This window comes from Salmo salar, chromosome 18 (assembly GCF_965601325.2).
Source record: "Salmo salar chromosome 18, fSalSal1, whole genome shotgun sequence".
Lineage (NCBI taxonomy): Eukaryota > Metazoa > Chordata > Actinopteri > Salmoniformes > Salmonidae > Salmo > Salmo salar.
The window spans coordinates 10,072,123-10,093,405 of NC_138308.1; the positions used below are offsets into that span (position 1 = coordinate 10,072,123).

At 43.0% G+C, this 21,283-nt stretch overlaps 1 protein-coding gene across 1 annotated transcript in view; it reads left to right on the forward strand.

The window, feature by feature from the left end:
- Positions 1-21,283, forward strand: part of LOC106576788 (DNA nucleotidylexotransferase) — a 175,079-nt gene that overhangs the window by 120,602 nt on the left and 33,194 nt on the right. Inside the window, exons 9-11 of the mRNA XM_082964711.1 lie at positions 11,003-11,105; positions 16,544-16,798; positions 17,469-17,552. Of these exons, the coding sequence (XP_082820837.1) occupies positions 11,003-11,105; positions 16,544-16,798; positions 17,469-17,552 (442 nt within the window). The remainder of the gene's footprint in view (positions 1-11,002; positions 11,106-16,543; positions 16,799-17,468; positions 17,553-21,283) is intronic.

Consider the following 21,283-nt stretch of genomic DNA (forward strand, 5'->3'; position numbering starts at 1 on the left):
GTACGTGATTGTGTTGCTTGTCCGGGTTTTGTGTGTTCGTAAAGGAACGCGTACTGAGTTTTTTTCCTTCTGCCCGTGGTTTCTTTTATTTGTGTACACCACCGCAGAATCTTTCAGGGCTGCGCCCCTATACCTTGTCGACCACGTACAGTGCTTCCAATAAAGAAGTGTGGTCACGAACTCTCTCTGTCTCCTGCGCCTGACTCTACCTCTCCTGTTGTTTCTCGAGCCAGCCCGTGACACTGAGGTTGAAACAGGTTTAGGAGATCTTGTTTTGTTCTATGAGATAATATGTCAGTTAACATGACCTTTATGAATTATGAAGCCTATGTACTTTGTGCTTTTTTATTACATAAATGCTTTAAAATTCACCAAAGGTGATGTTAGCTGACGAAGATAATCTCATAGAACAAAACGTTAAGATCTATGCCTGTGTTTACCACAGACCTGATTTTTGGCTTTTAACTCCGATGAACTCCATTTTTCCATAGGCTTTGTCCAACGAACCATGTCGGAGTTAGTGACTACGAAAAGACGCCATTACTATTGCTCTCTATTTTGACATTATGTCTGATCTTGCAGGTGTAAAGTTTAGATGTAATCTAGAGCCAAGCATGTACACTTTTTATTTAAGGGTTCCCTGCTATTGATACACTTGTTGAATTATGCAAGAGAACGCTGTCGTATGAACGAGACCAAGGCGCAGCGTGTGTATCGTTCCACATATTTATCTGTGAAACTATGCAAAACATACAATAAACAAAGCAACAACAAACCGTGACGAAGCGGTGAAACATACACTAACTCAAAATAATCTCCCACAAACACTAGTGGGGAAAAATAACAACATAAACATGAACCCCAATTAGAGACAACGATGACCAGCTGCCTCTAATTGGGAATCATACAAAAACCCCAACCTAGAAAAAAGATCCTAGAACACAACATAGAAATTTTTAACTAGACAAAAAACCCAACATAGAAAAAAGAAACTAGAACCAAACAGAAATAAATCAACTAGACAAAACCCCCCAGTCACGCCCTGACCTACTCTACCATAGAAAAATACAAGCTCTCTATGGTCAGGACGTGACAAACGCGACAACAATTAATGAGGCAGTCTAGACAGCGCAGGTGAGTCCTGGAAGGGTAGACCAAGCAAGTGTTTGGTGGTTGCACATGTTCCATCCCTTAATATTACTATATTTGTATATGCAAATACAACCTGTGTATTTATGCAAATTCGGCACATACTTTTCTTTATTTTAACACAAAACATATTTATTAAATACCTTATACAATAAGAAAATGTATATGAGTGCATTCTACGAAAATAAAAGTGCAATTTGAAAAATCCCTGAAAAAGTTTTATGTGCTGTAATTCAGTCAATATCTGATGGATTATAAGAATTATAAGCGTTTGAAGTATCTTCATCCATTTTCCAGCTGTTGCATTTATTAGAATTGTTTTCCAAACCTTTTAACAATTTCGATGACCATTGCTACTTTTTCTTCAGTCAGACTAAACATGTGAGCAAGAAACTGTGTCTGCAAGGTATACTTCCCTGCTGTGCTACAGCTGAGCTAGAGAAGCATTAGCATGCCTTGTTGAGCTCTAAATGGCTGTTGTCTAATTCCTCGCCCACTGAATTAGAAACAATGACCTTTTGCTGCAGACTTCTGCCCTCTGTTTTTCCTCTCCTTTTTCTCCCTTTGTTGCCCTGCTGCTTTGTCGCTCTGAAAATTCAGATGGCGGAGGTGGCGGCAGCGCACAAGATCAAACTAGGTTCCTTGCCGCGACCAGAGCTTTAAGACACAGGGGCCATTTTGTTCTTGTTCAGCTGTGTTGTTAACTGTGAGATGGACATTTATGACTGCATGATTTTGGGCACCTGTTGATCAAAACGGGGCGATCAGGAACTGAAATAATCTTGTGGTTTGCCTCAGTGCCCTGGGCTGACACCAGCAGGGTAATATAGAGCCACCTTAGCCCAGGTTCTGTGGGGGCATGCTGCTCCTCTGTACAATACCTATGGGATCACAATCAGGAATAACTTCGCTATAACCTTTGAGGGCCAACCAGACCCTGCGCCAGGATAAAGTGACTAAAGGGGCAGTTGAAATCGGTGAGGGGGGCACAATTTTGGGGGGTGCTTGCATTGGAATTATATTGAATTCTGCTTATATCACGCTATACCACAATAAACATAACGTTCAAATGCAGAGACTCTGAGACCTTGAGTGCTGGCGTGAAATCTGTAACCCATCTCCGTTGCTCTGTATCAGCACAATGGACAGCACCCTACACAGTAAAGCAAAGCCTATTTGGCAATGAATATAGGCCACAATATATAATTTTGAAAAGAATAATGGGCAAATGTTGCACAATCCAGGTGTGAAAAGCTCTTACAGATTTACCCATGAAGACAGCTGCAATCGCTGCCAAAGGTGCTAATACAAAGTTGTAACTTAGGGGTGTGAATACTTGTATAAATTAGATATTTCTATATTTCATTTTCAATAAATGTAGATTTTTTCACTTTGTCGGTATGGGGTATTGCATGTGGATGGGTGGTTTTATTTGTGATATCCATTGTGGCAGTGGCAGATTAACTGGTTAGAGCTAAATAGGCTAATAACACTAATGCCTTTTACAGCTAGCTAAGAAGCTATCTAAACTACTGGTGGTTGGGCGAGGCAGAGTTGAGTGAAGCAGCTTCAACCGTAAACTTGACCCTGTCCTTATAAATCTTATAAATCAAAAATGACATGTGGAAGTGTATCTCGTATTTCACGTAGCCTAGCACGTTATTCACGTAGCCTAAGCGCCCAGTGGCTTTCCATAGCCCCTCTACCCTCAAACACACACTCTGTGGCGCGCTCTGACCATGGTGCTGATACAGCGCATTGTTCTCTTTGCTCCTGTTATGTCTAGTGGAAAAGCTACACTGTTGATGTCATCTGAGCCTGAGAATCTAGTTGAGCGGGTGGGTTCCCATGATTTGGAAATGTTCATGATTTGGACATGCTCCGTAGATCATCCTCTCAGGGAAGATGATTCCAATTAAAATCAAATCCTAGCAGAAGAATGGAGGCCTCCAGATCTCTTCTCCGATTGGTTGGTTGAATAAGGTCTTCAGGCCTTTTGGTTCAGAAACAGTTTGCTAAGGTTGCCCTAATAGGAATCGACATATTTCACTCAGCTCATCTGGCATTCAAGGGCACATCTGTGTGAGATACGTATCAAAGCTTCGGTACATGTCAGATACGACACGTATACCCATTAATCTATTAAATAGCCTTACAATTAAAAAAATTCTATTCACTTATGTCTGTCTATCTGTTCACTGCCCACATTTCTGCTGACATTGAGAGGCAGCCATGCTCAGTACGAGTGCTCTTTATTACAAGTCGAAAATGATGATTCTCATAAAAGTGAAGGCTTTTTCTGACAACCGAGGCAACAAAAAGAGAGCTTTTGAACTTCATTACACAGCACAAATTGCTTGTTTGAATAATAAAAAAAGTCAAAGCCAATTAATAGGCAAGGCAGGTCACCCGTGATACAAGTCAGTATTCGACGTCCATCCATGTCTGAGGACGTCGGGAGATGACGTAGAAACCGACCACTAGGGCAACAGTGAGAGCTGTTACCTTCAAGTAGGTTAAGGTTTAGCTAGGGGGTTGTGGACGGGAATGGCAGATTGTCAAAAGCATCTGCCCTTGGTTTGAGAGGTTGCATGTTTGAATCCAGCGATAGAATGTATTTTTTAACGTTTTTGATTTGAGCCTATCCCAAACCTTAACCCTTACCTTAATCATTCAAAGTTAATTCCTAACAATAGGAATTCAGAGTTAATGCCTAAACTTAACCCTAACCTTAATTTTAATTTGTAAATGCCGAAACGTAACCTTAAACACTACAAAATTTGAGGTTTGAACTTCTACATTTTGAGAAACATGGATGAACGTCTAATTCTGCTGTGAGACTGTGAGAGCTTGTTGAAAGGCTCCCTGCTCCTAATGGTCAGGCTGCTATGTAACGGGTGACAATTCTCCTTTAATTATTTCCTGCTTTCACTGACTGGTGACAATAGTCTTAAAGTGGCTCTCTAGTCTCCTTTTCATCTCATTTAACAACTGATTTACCAGTATGTCATGACATATAGTGGCTTCAGAAAGTATTCACACCCCTTGACTTTTCCACATTTTGTTGTATTACAGCCTGAATTTAGAATGGATAAAATTGAGATGTTTTGTCACTGGCCTACGCACAATACCCCATAATATCAAAGTAGAACCATGATTTTTGAAATGTTTATTAATTAAAATGAAAAGCAGAAATGTTTTGAGTCAATAAGTATTCAACCCCTTTGTTTTGGCAGGAGTACATAATAAGTTGCATGGACTCACTCTGTGTCCAATAATAGTGTTTAACATGATTTGTAATAATGGTGCCAGAGAGGATGGCTGACGTTTTATGGGCTCTTAACCTGTTGGGGCTAGGGGGCAGTATTTTCACGGCTGGATAAAAAAACGTACCCGATTTAATCTGGTTACTAATCCTACCCAGTAACTAGAATATGCATATACTTATTATATATGGATAGAAAACACCCTAAAGTTTCTAAAACTGTTTGAATGGTGTCTGTGAGTATAACAGAACTCATTTGGCAGGCAAAACCCTGAGACATTTTCTGACAGGAAGTGGATACCTGATGTGTTGAATTACCTTTAAGCCTATGCCATTGAAACACACAGGGGTTGATTAATGTTTTGGCACTTCCTATTGCTTCCACTAGATGTCACCAGCCTTTACAAAGTGTTTTGAGTCTTTTACTGTGAGATCTGACCGAACAAGAGCCATGGAACGGTGATGGCCGATTAGACTCTGGCGCGCGAGTTCATGTTGGGTACCCTCGTTCCAATACGTTATAAAAGAGAATGCATTCGTCCACCTTGAATATTATTCATGTTCTGGTTAAAAAAGGCACTAATGATTTATGCTATACAACGTTTGACATGTTTGAACGAACGTAAATATATTTTTTCCCCTCGTTCATGACGAGAAGTCCGGCTGGCTTAGATCATGTGCTAACAACACAGAGCTTTTTGGATATAAATGATGAGCTTTTTTGAACAAAACTACATTCGTTATGGACCTGGGATTCCTGGAAGTGACATCTGATGAAGAGAATCAAAGGTAATGGATTATTTACATAGTATTTTCGATTTTAGATCTCTCCAACATGGCCGTTTGTCTGTATAGCAAAGCATATTTTTCTGGGCGCAGTGCTCAGATTTCTGCAAAGTGTGATTTCCCAGTAAGGTTATTTTTAAATCTGGCAAGTTGATTGCGTTCAAGAGATGTAAATCTATAATTCTTTAAATGACAATATAATATTTTACCAATGTTTTCTAATTTTAATTATTTAATTTGTGGTGCTGACTTGACTGCCGGTTATTGGAGGGAAACGATTTCCTCAACATCAATGTCATAGTAAAACGCTGTTTTTGGATATAAATATGAACTTGATAGAACTAAAAATGCATGCATTGTCTAACATAATGTCCTAGGAGTGTCATCTGATGGAGATTGTAAAAGGTTAGTGCATCATTTTAGCTGGTTTTATGGTTTTGGTGACCATGTCTTTGAATTGACAAAACATTACACACAGCTATTGTCAATGTACTCTCCTAACATAATCTAACTTTATGCTTTCGCCGTAAAACCTTTTTGAAATCGGACGACGTGGTTAGATTAAGGAGATGTTTATCTTTCAAAGGGTGTAAGATAGTTGTATGTTTGAAAAATTTGAATTTTGACATTTATTTGGTTTCAAATTTGCCGCTCTTGAAATGCACCTGCTGTTGATATGGTGCACCACGGGTGGCACGCTAGCGTCCCACATAGCCCCAAGAAGTTAACCAACCGTGTTATTTTGATTGTTTTTTCACGTTATTTGTAACTTATTTTGTACATAATGTTGCTGCTACCATCTCTTATGACTGAAAATAGCTTCTGGACATCAGAACAGCGATTACTCACTTTGAATTGGATGAAGAATTTTTCTTTAATGAGTCGGACAAGAGGGATTTACTCCAGACACCCAAACAGGCCCTCATCCCCGTCATTCGCAGGAGAAAGTTACGGAAGTTTCACGGAAGGAGATTGGAGTGCCTTGTGAAGATCAGGCGACGACTGGCTAATCTGCCTTTGCCATCGGTACTATTGGCCAACGTACAATTGCTAGATAATAAAATGGACGACCTAAAAGCACGGGACATTGAAAACTGTAATATCTTATGTTTCACCGAGTCGTGGCTGAATGACTACACTAATAACATACATCTGATGGGTTATACACTGTACCGGCAGGATAGAACAGCAGCCTCTGGTAAGACAAGGGATGACGGTCTATGTATATTTGTAAACAACAGCTGGTGCACAATATCTGAGGAAGTCTCAAGGTTTTACTCGCCTGACGTAGAGTATCTCATGATAAACTGTAGACCACACTATCTACCAAGAGAGTTTGCATCCATATTCTTCGTAGCTGTCTATTTACCACCACAAACTTATGCTGACAGTAAGACCACACTCAATGAGCTGTATACGGCTATAAGCAAACAGGAAAATGTTCATCAAGTGGCGGTGCTCCTAGTGGCCAAAATCCATTTTACTTAATTTCTACCAGCATGTTAAATGTGCAACCAGAAGGAAAAAACTCTAGACCACCTTTACTCCACACACAGAGACGCATACAAAGCTCTCCCTTACCCTCCATTTGGCAAATCTGACCATAATTATTTCCTCCTGATTTCTGCTTACAAGCAAACGTTTAAGCAGGAAACACCAGTGACTCGGTCAGTAAAAAAGTGGTCAGATGAAGCAGATGCTAAGCTACAGGACTGTTTTGCTAGCACAGACTGGAATATGTTACAGGATTCTTCCGGTGGCATTGATGAGTACACCACATCAGTCACTGGCTTAATTAATAAGTGCATCGATGATGTCATCCCCACAGTGACTGAACGTACATACCCAGAAGCCATGGATTACAGGCAACATCCGCACTGAGCTAAAGGGTAGAGCTGCCGCTTTCAAGGAGTGCCCGGAACCCGGAAGCTTATAAGAAATCCCGCTATTCCCTTCGATGAACCATCAAACAGGCAAAGCGCCAACTCACGATTAAGATCAAATCATACTACACCGGCTCCGATGCTTGTCGGATGTGGCAGGGCCTGCAAACTATTACAGACTACAAAGGGAAGCACAGCCGAGAGCTGCCCAGTGACACGAGCCTACTAGACGAGCTAAATCACTTCTGTGCTCGCTTCAAGGCAAGCAACACTGAAACATGCCTGAGAGCATCAGTTGTTCTGGACGACTGTGTGATCATGAACTCCGCAGCCAAGAGACCTTTAAACAGGTCAACATTCACAAGGCCGCAGGGCCAGACAGATTACCAGGACGTGTACTCTGAGCATGCGCTGACCAACTGGCAAGTGTCTTCACTGACATTTTCAACCTCTCCTTGTCTGAGTCTGTAATACCAACATGTTTCAAGCAGACCACCATAGTCCCTGTGCCCAAGAACACTAAGGTAACCTGCCTAAATGACTACCGACCCGTAGCTCTCACGTCTGTAGCCATGAAGTTCTTTGAAAGGCTGTTCATGACTCACATCAACACCATTATCCAAGAAACCCTAGACCCACTCCAATTTGCATACCACCCCAACAGATCCACAGATGACGCAATCTCTATTTCACTCCACACTGCCCTTTCCCACCTGGACAAAAGGAACACCTATGTTAGAATGCTATTCATTGACTACAGCTCAGCATTCAACACCATAGTGCCTTCAAAGCTCATTACTAAGCTAAGGACACTGGGACTAAACACCTCCCTCTGCAACTGGATCCTTGACTTCCTGACAGGCCGCCCCCAGGTGGTAAGGGTAGGTAACAACACATCCGCCACGCTGATCCTCAACATGGGGGCCCCTCAGGGGTGCGTGGTCAGTCCCCTTCTGTACTCCCTGTTCACTCATGACTGCACGGCCATGCACGACTCCAACACCATCATTAAGTTTGCTGATGACACAACAGTGGTAGGCCTGATCACTGACAACAATGAGACAGCCTATAGGGAGGAGGTCAGAGACCTGGCAGTGTGGTGCAAGGACAACAATCTCTCCCTCAATATGATCAAGACAAAGGAGATGATTGTGACCTACAGGAAAAGGAGGACCAAGCACGCCCCATTCTCATCGATGGGCTGTAGTGGAGCAGGTTGAGAGCTTCAAGTTCCTTGGCATCCACATCACCAACAAACTATCATGGTCCAAGCACACCAAGACAGTTGTGAAGAGGGCACAACAAAACCTATTCCCCCTCAGGAGATTTGGCATGGGTCCTCAGATCCTCAGAAGGTTCTACAGCTGCACCATCGAGAGCATTCTGACTCGTTGCATCACTGCCTGGTATGGCAACTGCTCGGCCTCCGACCACAAGGCACAACAGAGGGTAGTGCGTATGGCCCAGTACATCACTGAGGCCAAGCATCCTGCCATCCAGGACCTCTATACCAGGCGGTGTCAGAGGAGGGCCCTAAAAATGGTCAAAGTCTCCAGCCACCCTAGTCATAGACTGTTCTCTCTGCTACCGCACGGCAAGTGGTTCCGGCGCGCCAAGTCTAGGTCCAAGAGGCTTTTAACCAGCTCCTACCCCCAAGCCATATGACTCCTGAACATCTAATCAAATGGCTACCCAGACTATTTGAATTGCCCTCCCCCCCTTATACTGCTGCTACTCTCTGTTATTATCTATGCATAGCCACTTTAATAACTCTACCTACATGTACATAGACTCAGCAAAAACAGAAACATCCTCTCGCTGTCAACTGCGTTTATTTTCAGCAAACTTAACATGTGTAAATTTTTGTATGAACAACAACATTCAACAACTGAGACATAAACTGAACAAGTTTCACAGACGTGACTAACAGAAATTGAATAATGTGTCCCTGAACAAAGGGGGGGGTCAAAATCATAAGTAACAGTCAGTATCTGGTGTGGCCACCAGCTGCATTAAGTACTGCAGTGCATCTCCTCCTCATGGACTGCACTAGATTTTCCAGTTCTTGCTGTGAGATGTTACCCCACTCTTCCACCAAGGCACCTGCAAGTTCCCGGACTTTTCTGGGGGGAATGGCCCTAGCCCTCACCCTCTGATCCAACAGGTCCCAGACATGCACAATGGGATTGAGATCCGGGCTCTTCGCTGGCCATGGCAGAACACTGACATTCCTGTCTTGCAGGAAATCACGCACAGAATGAGCAGTATGGCTGGTGGCATTGTCATGCTGGAGGGTCATGTCAGGATGAGCCTGCAGGAAGGGTACCACATGAGGGAGGAGGATGTCTTCTCTGTAACGTACAGCGTTGATATTGCCTGCAATGACAACAAGCTCAGTCCGATGATGCTGTGACACACCGCCCCAGACCATGACGGACCCTCCACCTCCAAATCGATCCCGCTCCAGAGTACAGGCCTCGGTGTAACGCTCATTCCTTCGACGATAAACGTGAATCCGACCATCACCCCTAATGAGGCAACACCACGACTCGTCAGTGAAGAGCACTTTTGCCAGTCCGGTCTGGTCCAGCGACGGTGGGTTTGTGCCCATAGGCGACGTTGATGCCGGTGATGTCTGGTGAGGACCTGCCTTACAAGAGGCCTACAGGCCCTCAGTCCAGCCTCTCTCACCCTATTGCAGACAGTCTGAGCACTGATAGAGGGATTGTGCGTTCCTAGTGTAATTCCTAGTGTAATTATTGTTACCATCCTGTACCTGTCCCACAGGTGTGTACCTGCTGCTCTTTAATTATTTGTTACTTTTATTTCTTCCTTTTTTAAGGTATTTTTCTTAAACATGCATTGTTCATTAAGGGCTTGTAAGTAAGCATTTCACTGTAAGGTCTACACCTGTTGTATTCGGCACATGTGATAAATATATTTTGCTTTGATTTTGGAATGACTACTTCATGTCTGTACCCCACACATACAATTATCTGTAAGGTCCCTCAGTCGAGCATTGAATTTCAGACACGTATTCAACCACAAAGACCAGGGAGGCTTTCCAGTGCCTCACAAAGAAGGGTACCTGTTGGTAGATGGGTAAAAAATAAAAAAGCAGACATTGACTATCCCTTTCACACCCAGTCAGCAGTATAAAGATACAGGTGTCCTTCTTAACTCAGTTGCCTGAGACCAATGTAAACAGTTACACAGTTTAATGACTGTGATAGGAGATAGCTGAGGATGGATCAACAACATAGTAGTTACTCCACAATACTAACATAAATTACAGTGAAAAGAAAGAAGACTATACTGAAAAAATATATATTCCAAAACATGCAATAAGGTACTAAAGTAAAACTGCAAAAAAATGTGGTGAAGAAATTTGCTTTATGTCCTGAATACAAAGCATTATATTTGGGGCAAATCCAACACAACACATCCCTGACACTCTTCATATTTTCAAACATGGTGGTAGCTGCATCATGTTAGGAGTATGCTTGTCATTGTCAAGGACAAGGGAGTGTCTTTATGGTTAAAATAAACGGAATAGAGTTAAGCACAGGAAAAGTCCTAGAGGAACCTGGTTCAGTCTGCTTTCCAATAGAAACTAGGAGACAAAAGGTTCCTCTTTTTGTTCTCTATTGGGCCTCTATTTTTCCTCAAGGAAGGGGGGGGGGGGGGGCTGATGACATCACGGACAGGGGAGGCTGATGACATCACCCAATCCCAAACAGAAAAACGCTTTGAATGCCCTTACAGTTGTGCCTAAATAACACTATTTGCTCAAAACATATTTTTTTAGCCTTTAGTTTGTGTACTTTACTGTATTTATACTTTGGATATCGCTTTTCAACAGTAAAAAATGTTTTTTAAATCGATGGAGGACGTCTTTAAGTCACTTTCTGTCCCACAGGGGGAAGGAGTACGGGCACGATGTGGACTTCCTGTTGACCATGCCTGTGATGGGAAAAGAAGAGGGGCTACTGCTTCGTGTGATCGACAGACTTAGAGACCAGGTAAGTTTGTGTACTACTGCGTACATAAAAATCTCAAGGTAATCAAAAATTATAGCAATTATACACGATATACAGTACAAAAATAAATATCTGTCTCCTCTCCTCACCTAGAGATAGAAGGTTACAGAGTGGTTAGTCACTCTTTACCAAGATCAATAGTAAAAAAAAAAGCTCAGCACAGTGATGTTTGGATTATGGCAACCTCAACGGTTTTAAGACATCGAGTGGAGTTTCGGGTTTCACTTCAGTAAAGGTTGGAGTGTGGAGTTACGGTAAAGGTTGAATCTACCTTAGAGTCTGTTTTATTATAAAGGTCAATTCTACTTCCTTGCATCCTTGAAATGTCAAGACATCAAACTAACAGTTGAAAAGAGAGTAAAACCCTTGATAGCAGTGCTGACAAAGAACAAATGTTTTGTCTCCCACAAGGTATGGAAATTGTGATTCCTCCCCCCCACCATCCTAGTGCACGCAAACTACCGCAATGACAGAGAATGATGTGCCTAACCCTCTTAAACATAAGGGAAATCATTATTTTTCAGACACCGAATTTTCAGAAAAAGGATGAAAATAATGATCACAAAGTACAATAGACAAAGATTATGAAAGTTTATCCCCTGTTTGTAGACTTGAGGGTAATAAGAGCAGAGGAGAAGACGAGAGGGCCAAGGCGAATTGGGTTAGTGACCTACTGTGTGGAGATGGAGAAAATGATTGGAGGAGAGGATGATTACAGAGCCAAGTGCATATGAGTTGACACGTAAGGAGGCAATAAAATCACATTCACACCAATATCGAGGGCCTTGGTCAAGGAAAATTATTACAATTTGGCCTTAGTTTATACAGTTTGAGAGAGAGAGAGAAGTGAGACAGTGAGAGGGAGGGAGGGAGGGAGGGAGGGAGGGAGGGAGGGAGGGAGGGAGGGAGGGAGGGAGGGAGGGAGGGAGGGAGGGAGGGAGAAAGAGATGGGGTGGGCTGAGACAGTCATCCCTCCTCAATGGATGTCGCGTTGGAGAGGCTAAAAAGAGAGGAGTGTTTGATGAAGAGCAGGGCTGCGGGTCTTGCTGCAGGCCTCTCTTTGTCATCGCTGCCTGTGTTTAAAAATACATCTCCCTCCCTCCTTCCACCACTTCCATCCGCCCCCAGCCTTCATTTGCTTCAGAAGGTCATCCTGTTGATAATTACCTCCTATGCTAACGTGTGCCCTGTTATATATATATATACACACACACACACACACACACACACACACACACACACACACACACACACACACACACACACACACACACACACACACACACACACACACACACACACACACACACAGGTCTACAAAACTTGCTGATGGTTACTGCTGGTTCTTCCCACCGTTGGGTGAGGAGAAGAGAGGGGAGGGTGGAAAGGAACTTCCCATAATGGGTCCCTTGGCACGGCGGAAGAATGTGACGAGTCCACAGGGAAGGGAACACCAGAGACCGTGATTAAGTGGAGGTAGCAGAGGTTGACTCTAAGTCGTGTAACCTTGTCATCTGTGATCTGGTCCTCCGGGGGCCACATGTCTTTGACTCTTTGCCGAGGCCGAATATCATGGCCATTTTTTCTACTTTAGCCCGGGGGAGGTAAAAATACATATATCTGGAAATGTCCTTGTTAAAAGGGGCTTCATCATTTTTTCTGTTGGTTATGAAAGTATAACTTGGGGGCAAGAGCAAGATCAGCCAGACTTTTCTATAGTAGACGGATGAGATGCAGCTATTTGCCCTGGTAATAGCAACAGAGAACGTGAGAGAGCGATGCCTCATCCCCCATACACTAATCATCTGCTCTAACTGTCCGGATGGTGGTTGTAGATTAATTGCCATGGTAGTACACGCTTGCTATTTTTCGCCTTCCTAACACAGAAGGCTATTATGTCCTACCACCAGCGGGTGAGCAAAGTTTGCCGCTTATGACGAGATTTGCATCTCTGGTGGGTTGATTTGCATCTAAAAGCGGGCGCCCCACCAGTAAGGCCGGTGAGCAAGTCTGCTGTCGGCACACCGGAATCGTATCGGAAGGCCACCTGCCTGCTGCTTGCTCGTTGCTAACTGGCTAAATTGAGTACTGATGTAATGATATTATATGATTATGGATATATTGGACCAGAGGCTGCATGAATTAGTTATGTTATGGGATTTGAGTCACGTAAACTGTAAGCTGTGAGGTTAGGACCTGTATGTATGGTAGATTTGCCTTCTGGTTGAATAACCCATTCAATGAGATGACCGATCACCATCACAATGATACTGAGGTTATTGGAAAGTCAGAGACATTTTTTGGGTTTAATAAAATCACAATCGACGCAGCCCAGTCGGCAGTAATTTATTCACTGTCCCGCTATATTTAGAATGGTGAAGTTATGGCTTGGCGTGGCATGTTGTTTGCATGACAATTTCCAAATGTCCACTAGGGGCAACACGAGTGCCTGTTACCATCTAGTAGGCTCGCAACAAGCTAGCGCAATGGGGAAGAGGTTGAGGATGAGCTTAAACCGCAAGCTATGGCATCAAGCATTGAGGGTTCAATCCTAGTACAAAAGTTAATCATTTTGTAACTTTTGTTTTTCTGTTTTAGCCCTATCCCAAACCTTAAACCTAACCTTATGTCTCCATTTGCTAAGGATGTTGTGTTGCCTAAAAGAGAACTGCAGCTGATTTTTTTAAAACTTTTACTGACATTGGATGAACACGCACGCACACGCTGACACTCACACACATCCCTCCCCCCACACAAACACACACATACAGACTTTAAAAGATTATTCACTTTAATTTCAGCAATCAGACTGGACCGTTCCGGTAAAGCTCTGAATCAAAGGAAAACACAGTTCAAACACAGCCTGCTAACACACGCTAATCTGGGGTTTGAAGGGAGGGTTTGAAGTCTCTCGCTCTGAGTCAGAGCGAATATGACATTAGATCACAGCAGCCCGTGTCCTGTCATCGCCGTGACCGCCTCTCGCTTTGTCCTCTGGGGCATGTGGCCATGGTGGCAGCCTGCTTGTCAGCTGTTTGTCACACACTTGAAAAGTACGAAACCAAATAAATAATCAAATAAGAAAAAATGCTGACCTTTTAGATCACATTTGACAAACCACAGAATTACATCAATTGCGTTTGTGTTGTTGTTTTTTCTCTCCGAAAGGCACAGCTTAACTTCCTTCAAAGATGAACTCCCTGCAACACGTCCGCCTCTGTAATTCCCTCTGTAAACAGTTATGGTGAAATAAGCTTACTTTGGGATGCTTGCTGACATTACCTGCTGTGTAGGAGATGATTACAGCTCTGCGTTGCGCTAAACAGCCCTCAGCGCTGCTGAGACGGAAACTTTTAAGACGTCCCCTTTTTTAACGGTGGATTTGTGCGTGTGTGGCCGGAGGCTTCATTAAATGAAGGGCCCCCGTGTTCAGACACTTAATGGTCTGTAAAACTGTTGCCTACTCATTAATCCTTTGGCTCAAGGCATCCTTAGTGATTCAAAGCTCAAAAGGAAGGAAATGTACAGCCAGAAAGGGACAGAAATATCTAGTGGTGTATGAATAAGTGGCCTATATTAAAGCATTTTAAAATATGTATGTTTTCTCTTTATCAACCGACTTGTGACAGGAAATTGCCTAGGCTATACATTTTGATGTAAGATTGTTTTTAATCAGTATTTAAGTCATATTACAGCTGCTTTTGCTTCATAATCTATGTGGAATGTAGGTAGTGAGGATGTTTGTAGTGTGAACAATCATGTATTCAGTATGTGAAAGAGTTGGAGGATTTCTAATCTGTTCCTATCCTAGTGGGAAGTGAATGGTTGGTTCTTGGTTCTGACGACAAGCTGATTGGCGCCTGAAGCTAATAAGGGGAGCAGAGGTGTAAGGGACGAGGGGCAGAGCCTCTGCTAAATGACCAAAATGTAAATGTCCCTCCAATGTCATCAGTTAATGACTCAGTCGTCATCTCCTCTCCCAATGCCCTCTGGGAAACGCTGTTTCCTTTTGATGAAGTAGGGCAACGCAGTCAAACAAGTTCGGAAAGTACCGGCTCAGTAGTGTTTGTCTCTTGATTGACCTCAGTGTCTTGGTTGGACAGGAGGAGTGGTTAGAGCTGCACTTTCTCCTGCCATCATTGCTCTTTAAAGGGGCAATCAGCAGTTGCATCCAATAACATGTACCCATTGATTCTTAAAGAATATAGCTTATAAATGCCTCATGAGCTTAGTTCAATTGTCCTTCCCCATCAGAACCCAAAATATAAGATTGTATTACTCTAATGTTTGTAATCAAAGAAAATGTAAACAAACACTACAGCAAGGATATATGCCTCAAAACATGGGTAAACTATAATTTTGATTTCATGGATGGTCAATGCTTGAATTCATAGCTCTGTCTATGAATTTGAGAGTGGTTCAATTTATCCAGCCTCATCCCTCAGCTTTTTACCAAACAAGGGGTGGGGAGGCCGCTTTGTTATTATTTCTACTGCTGATTGCCGTTTTAAGAAGAGCCTGGCAGATTTATGGGCAGCAAGAGGAACACAGCATCCCCACAATTACTGTGGGTGCTGGAATTAAATTGACAATTTGTAATGTTAATCTCCTTAGCGCTCCTGGACTGGGGAAGCTACATAAACCACCCGGGCCAAAGCCCAGAGGAAATCAATCCTCTTCCTGCTACTGCCTACTCGCCACTATCTGTCCCCCATCTCATCTTATCTACTCAGCTCCCGCTCTCCCTTTTCTCTTATCCAACCGTATCTCTCCGTATATATCTCTTTCTTCTCTGTTTTCATCCCCCAACCATCTTTCTTTCTATATCTCCCACTCTCTCTCTCTTTCTCTAGTATCTCACCCAATTCGTTCTCTCTCTCTCTCTCTCTCTCTCTCTCTCTCTCTCTCTCCTTGTCTACATTACTTTCTTTCTGCTTAAAAGGGATGTCTTACTTGGGAGTGTTTTTATTTTCCATGAAGTGGAACCGTGTGCCAGTGAGTCAGACTGGCCCCCTATTGTTCGGGATTTGGAAGGTTGTTTTTTAGTTGGGATCTCACAGTTGGCTTATTTAACTCAGTGGCAGACCATAAACTGGTGGCAGTTCTAGACATCTGTTTCTAATGGTTCCAGATGTTTCATGTTACTTGGCTTACCTAACAGCCCTGTGATTAAACTTGCTTGATTTTCAGGCAATTTTTACTTTGATATTTGCATAATGATATGCTTCTACTGCGAGGCTATATAGAAATGTGCAAATTCACAACTCAATATTCATAATAAAATACATCAGGCACTGAAGTACAGTAGCAGCATAAAATGTACAATGTCAATATCTATATTACATTTAGAATGTCAATATTTATTTTATTATATAACAGTGCCTCTATGTCCACAATTATTAATATTATCTCCTCACAAGGGCATTCTGCTATACTGTGAGCACCAGGGCTCCACCTTTGACATGAGCAAGCTGCCTAGTCGCAGGTTCGAGGCCATGGACCACTTTGAGAAGTGCTTCCTGATCCTGAGGCTGGAGGAGGGACAGGTGGAGGGGGATGGAGGGCTGCAGAAGGACCCAGGGGAGAGCAGGGGCTGGAGGGCCGTACGGGTGGACCTGGTGGCCCCACCTGTTGACCGCTATGCCTTTGCCCTCCTGGGCTGGACCGGCTCCAGGGTAGGCATGGATTAAATTAATGTGAAATTAATGTGGATGCCAAGACATCCACATTCATTCCTCCATTGACTGAAACCATAACAAAAACAAGCTTGGTGGAGATTTCCTTATTCAATTTTGTTCTGAGGGCAACGATTCACATTTGTTTCTGCTCTCGAGGCAGAGCTGCTCTCAGGACATGTTTGAATAAGGAAAAATACTATTTGAATTTTTTTTTAAATCCAATTCACATAGCGCTCGACAGAGTAGTCAATAACCAAAAAGAAAACATTGATGATGAGAAATACATACATAGCAATGGGAAGTAGGGGTGCTGAGGGTGCTGCATTACCCCCTGAAAAATCTGAATTAAAAACAAATCTACATTTTAAAAAAGTAATAATAAAAATGCAATAGAAATTCACAAAATTAGCGTACTGTTCCTTTTCTAGTCCTGCATGAGTGGACTGATATAGCCGTCTGTAGCGGCTATAAAAATTGCAGCACCCCCACCCCCAAAACATCTTCCCGCAGCTATGAATGAATACATAGCTAAATCCCAGGAACTGATCTAATATGGCAGATGTCTTACTGTTGAGGAATAAAGTAACCCGAGGGTGGCAGAAAAGGGAGATAAATTAAATGAAAAAGGATAAGAAGAGATATGAATTGTGATTACATTCTTCCACAGCAGTTTGAGAGAGATCTGAGGAGGTTTGCCAGCAAGGAGAGGGGGATGTGTCTTGACAACCACGCCCTGTATGACAAAACCAAGGTACTGTGTGTTCCCTCAGATAGAGTGCAACTAATAATACAAGGTGCAACCATTTGTTTTAGACCAGTTCTGTCCCAACCGTGGTGATGCTCAATATCTCTTTGCCATTTTTTAAGTCACCTACTATTGTGCTTTTTGTACACATTTTTGTACACATGCCTTTTGTACTTGCACAACAGTAGCTGTGCCTGTATTTCCGTGTGCTTTTGCAAACATATTGAAAACATATGTGGAAACCAAGCTTGAGCTTATTCTGAGAGTAAACTGAACGAGAGCAGCAACTCCATGAAGTCATTCAAATTTCCCCTCACTTGATCCTGGTAGAAATTATTTAGAGAGAGAGAGAGAGCGAGAGAGTGAGAGAGAGAGAGAGAGAGAGAGAGAGAGAGAGAGAGAGAGAGAGAGAGAGAGCAGTCCTTGCACTGCAGAGTACTGAGTAAAAACGTCTATCTGTGGTTTTGTGCAGAGTGCAGTTTCAGGTGGGATTTGCACAAAAGTTTAGCCTCCGCACACAGTGCGTGTTTATGAATTTAGGTGGTGAATTACAGCAAAGCCCTTGTCCTCAAAGGTTATTGGAGGGATTAGGCTTGGGTGTTAGAATGCGTGGGCTGGGGCTACACAGACACATTATCTTAAATTATTTGATGCCTCCTCTGAGTGAGCAGAAACTCGATATTGGCGTGAGGACAAACATTTTTTTGCTCGCTGTGAGGGGCTATGATGCGCCACACACACACACACACGCGCGCGCACGTACATACGAAGGCACGCACACACAATAAAACACACATGCACAAACACGCGTGCGTACAAATGCACACGCAGACAGATGCATGCATGCACATCAGCAATACATACACACCCATTCTAAAATACACACTAAAACAAGAAGCAATCTAAAATAATCAGCTTTGCCGTTATAAGTGAATAAAATCCATCTTAACAGTTTCATTATAGCTGGTAGAAGCTTGTTAGGTGAAGTCAATTTCACTGGGAAGCACAAGGTTCATTTACACATTTCCAAATGTATTCAATTGCATCTCAGTTTCAGCCAACCGATTGATCTTATATCCGTTTACATCTTGTTAGACTTCAAATCACATTAACCCCTCACTTGCCCACACAGCAAGACCTTATTACACTCACTTTAAGGACAATTTCCCGTTTGTTTGGATTCAAGATGTAATTAGTCCTTTTCTCACAGAGGGTTACTATTATTACTCTGTTACTATTGCACTATAAGCTACATACTACGGTGTGAAGTTGTGGTAGATGCATTTTGAATAAGTGTGCTTCATTTTTCAACCTCTTAAAGGGAAACTTCAAAATGTTTCAACTTCATATTCATATTCATCATCTCCAGCACCACCCCAACATCATCAACCAATTAGTAGACAATTAGAAGGCAATTAGTAGGCAATGCCTACTCATGATTGGTTCAAATCACATGATGCACACAACTGACATCATTGGAAACACTCTCTATATATTTTTTACTACAAAACTTAGAAACCATTTTCACATATGTTGATGTTGGGGGTGGTTCTGGAGATGATGAATATGAAGTTGAAACATTTTGAAGTTTCTCTTTAAGTGGTTGAACAACAAAACACATGTATTCCAAAATATATCTTTCCCTTTAAGGGTCATCCTAAAGCTTACCCTAAAATCCCTCTGAACAAATACAACATAAGACAATGTGTCACAGTCTCAGCTGACAGGTTATGCATACACTTAGCCCTGCTAAAAGCATGGTATCCTGAAGAAATGGATCTCGTCTCATGTACATTTACAGGGCCGGGGGGGCATGGGGACAGGCATCTTGAGGAGTGAGTGGAGCGGGACAGGGGTGCCAGGAGTGTCACTGACCTGTCACCACAACGTTCCCACAACCCCCTCCCTGGGGAACAGAGGTCGGGACATAAAGAGAGCAGGGTGGCAGCTTTATGACACATATTGTACAGACGCTGCCATCTCGAATGTTGTTTATTCAAACACAAGGACAGAGAGAAGCACACAGGCTGTGCAGTGAACCGTGTGCTGGGAGGATATGAGTGATCCGATCACATACATTTATACTCACAAGGAGATGGTGGGATGGAGTGTATGGTTGAGTTTTCGAGTTTAACGAGGAAAGCGTTGTGAACATTTTGATAAATTTAGATGTTTTTGTTATCTGCATACACGCGCATGTGCACGTATGTATGTATATATACACACACACACACACACACACACACACACACACACACACACACACACACACACACACACACACACACACACACACACACACACACACACACACACACACACACACACACACACACACCTCACTTATTTAGGCTCACTTTGACACAGACTGCAGTTTCACTGCTAGTTTCAAGGTCGGCAGATCACTTAAAAGGGTATAGCTTCTGACGGAATCATTCAACAGTGTTTTTCAGCTCTCCGCTCCACATTGCAGCCATAATTAAGGTAATGAAGATCAATTAACTGTCTAAGTCACCGTGCTTCCTCCAACTCCATAGATAATTGATCATTCTTTCTGTTCTTCTGTTCGCTCCAGGCAGGGAGGAGTGGTCCCTCTCTGTCCGGCCCTCGTCACTGTTGAAAAGCCCTCATTAATTGGATCAACGTATGGCCGCCACTGCTCAGATAATGGGACTTTTATCTTTGTGGCCGTCCTAATTGACCAATCTTTTCCCAGTGAGTCGGTGCTCTGCATCTGACTTGTGGCAAGACAAAATGGGAGATATGGGAATGGGCTGATTAGGAGGGAGGGGGGGTTTCGGAGCGAGGGGGTTACTTGTCGCCACCCAACCATTGAAGCCCAAGCACGGTCATTTGGAGGACTTTTATCTTGTCATGTGCTTCAAAGAGCCCTCGCTGCATGGATGCACGACTTTCTCTGTCTCACTGTAATATGTAATATGGTTTAAAAAAACATGTCTTAACACACTAATGATCCACTCCCAATTAAGGACGGAGTTCAGGGGAAAAATCTTGAGAATGAGAGTAAATGCCTTTCAAGACAGCTTGTCATAAGGCAGTAGCAATAACTTGCAGTTTGACTTACTATACAAACATCACAGCTTTGGAGTACTACCGTCCTGTGTGGTTCAGTTCGTAGAGCATGGCAATTGCGTCGCCAAGGATTGTGGGTTCGATTCCCACTGGGTCCACTCATACAAAAAATGTATGCACACATGACTGTAATTCATTTTGAATAAAAGTGTCTTCTAAATGGCGTATTATTATACATATTACAGTCATTCTGTACGGTGTCCATATTAGGACAGCGACATACTCCCAAGGCCTCAGATCAGTATAGTAGTACTGCAGCTGTATTTAAAGCGTACATTAGCCTAGTATGTGAGTGAGGGCCTGTGTTCTATGGGAGCGGAGAGCGGGGAGTTGGGGTGAGCGTCTGTCCTCTGCTGTTAGGCTGAAGGTGTGGGATAATTAATATGTGTTGTGGGCTTGATGAATGAGGACAGGTGGAGGATTTCATCAGGCCCAGACTTACTGACCCCCTCCCCGAGCAGGAGGGCTCCATGACCTGTCCAACACCTCCTAAACACAGCCCTCTACTGCATGGTGTACCCTTGAAATTCCCTGCGTGTGGGAGTATGTATGCGTGAGCTAGAGTGCGTATGTGTAAGAAAAGTATGAGTATTTGCTGGTACAAATGCATATGCAAATGTGTTTCTCTACTGTATGTGCTAGTG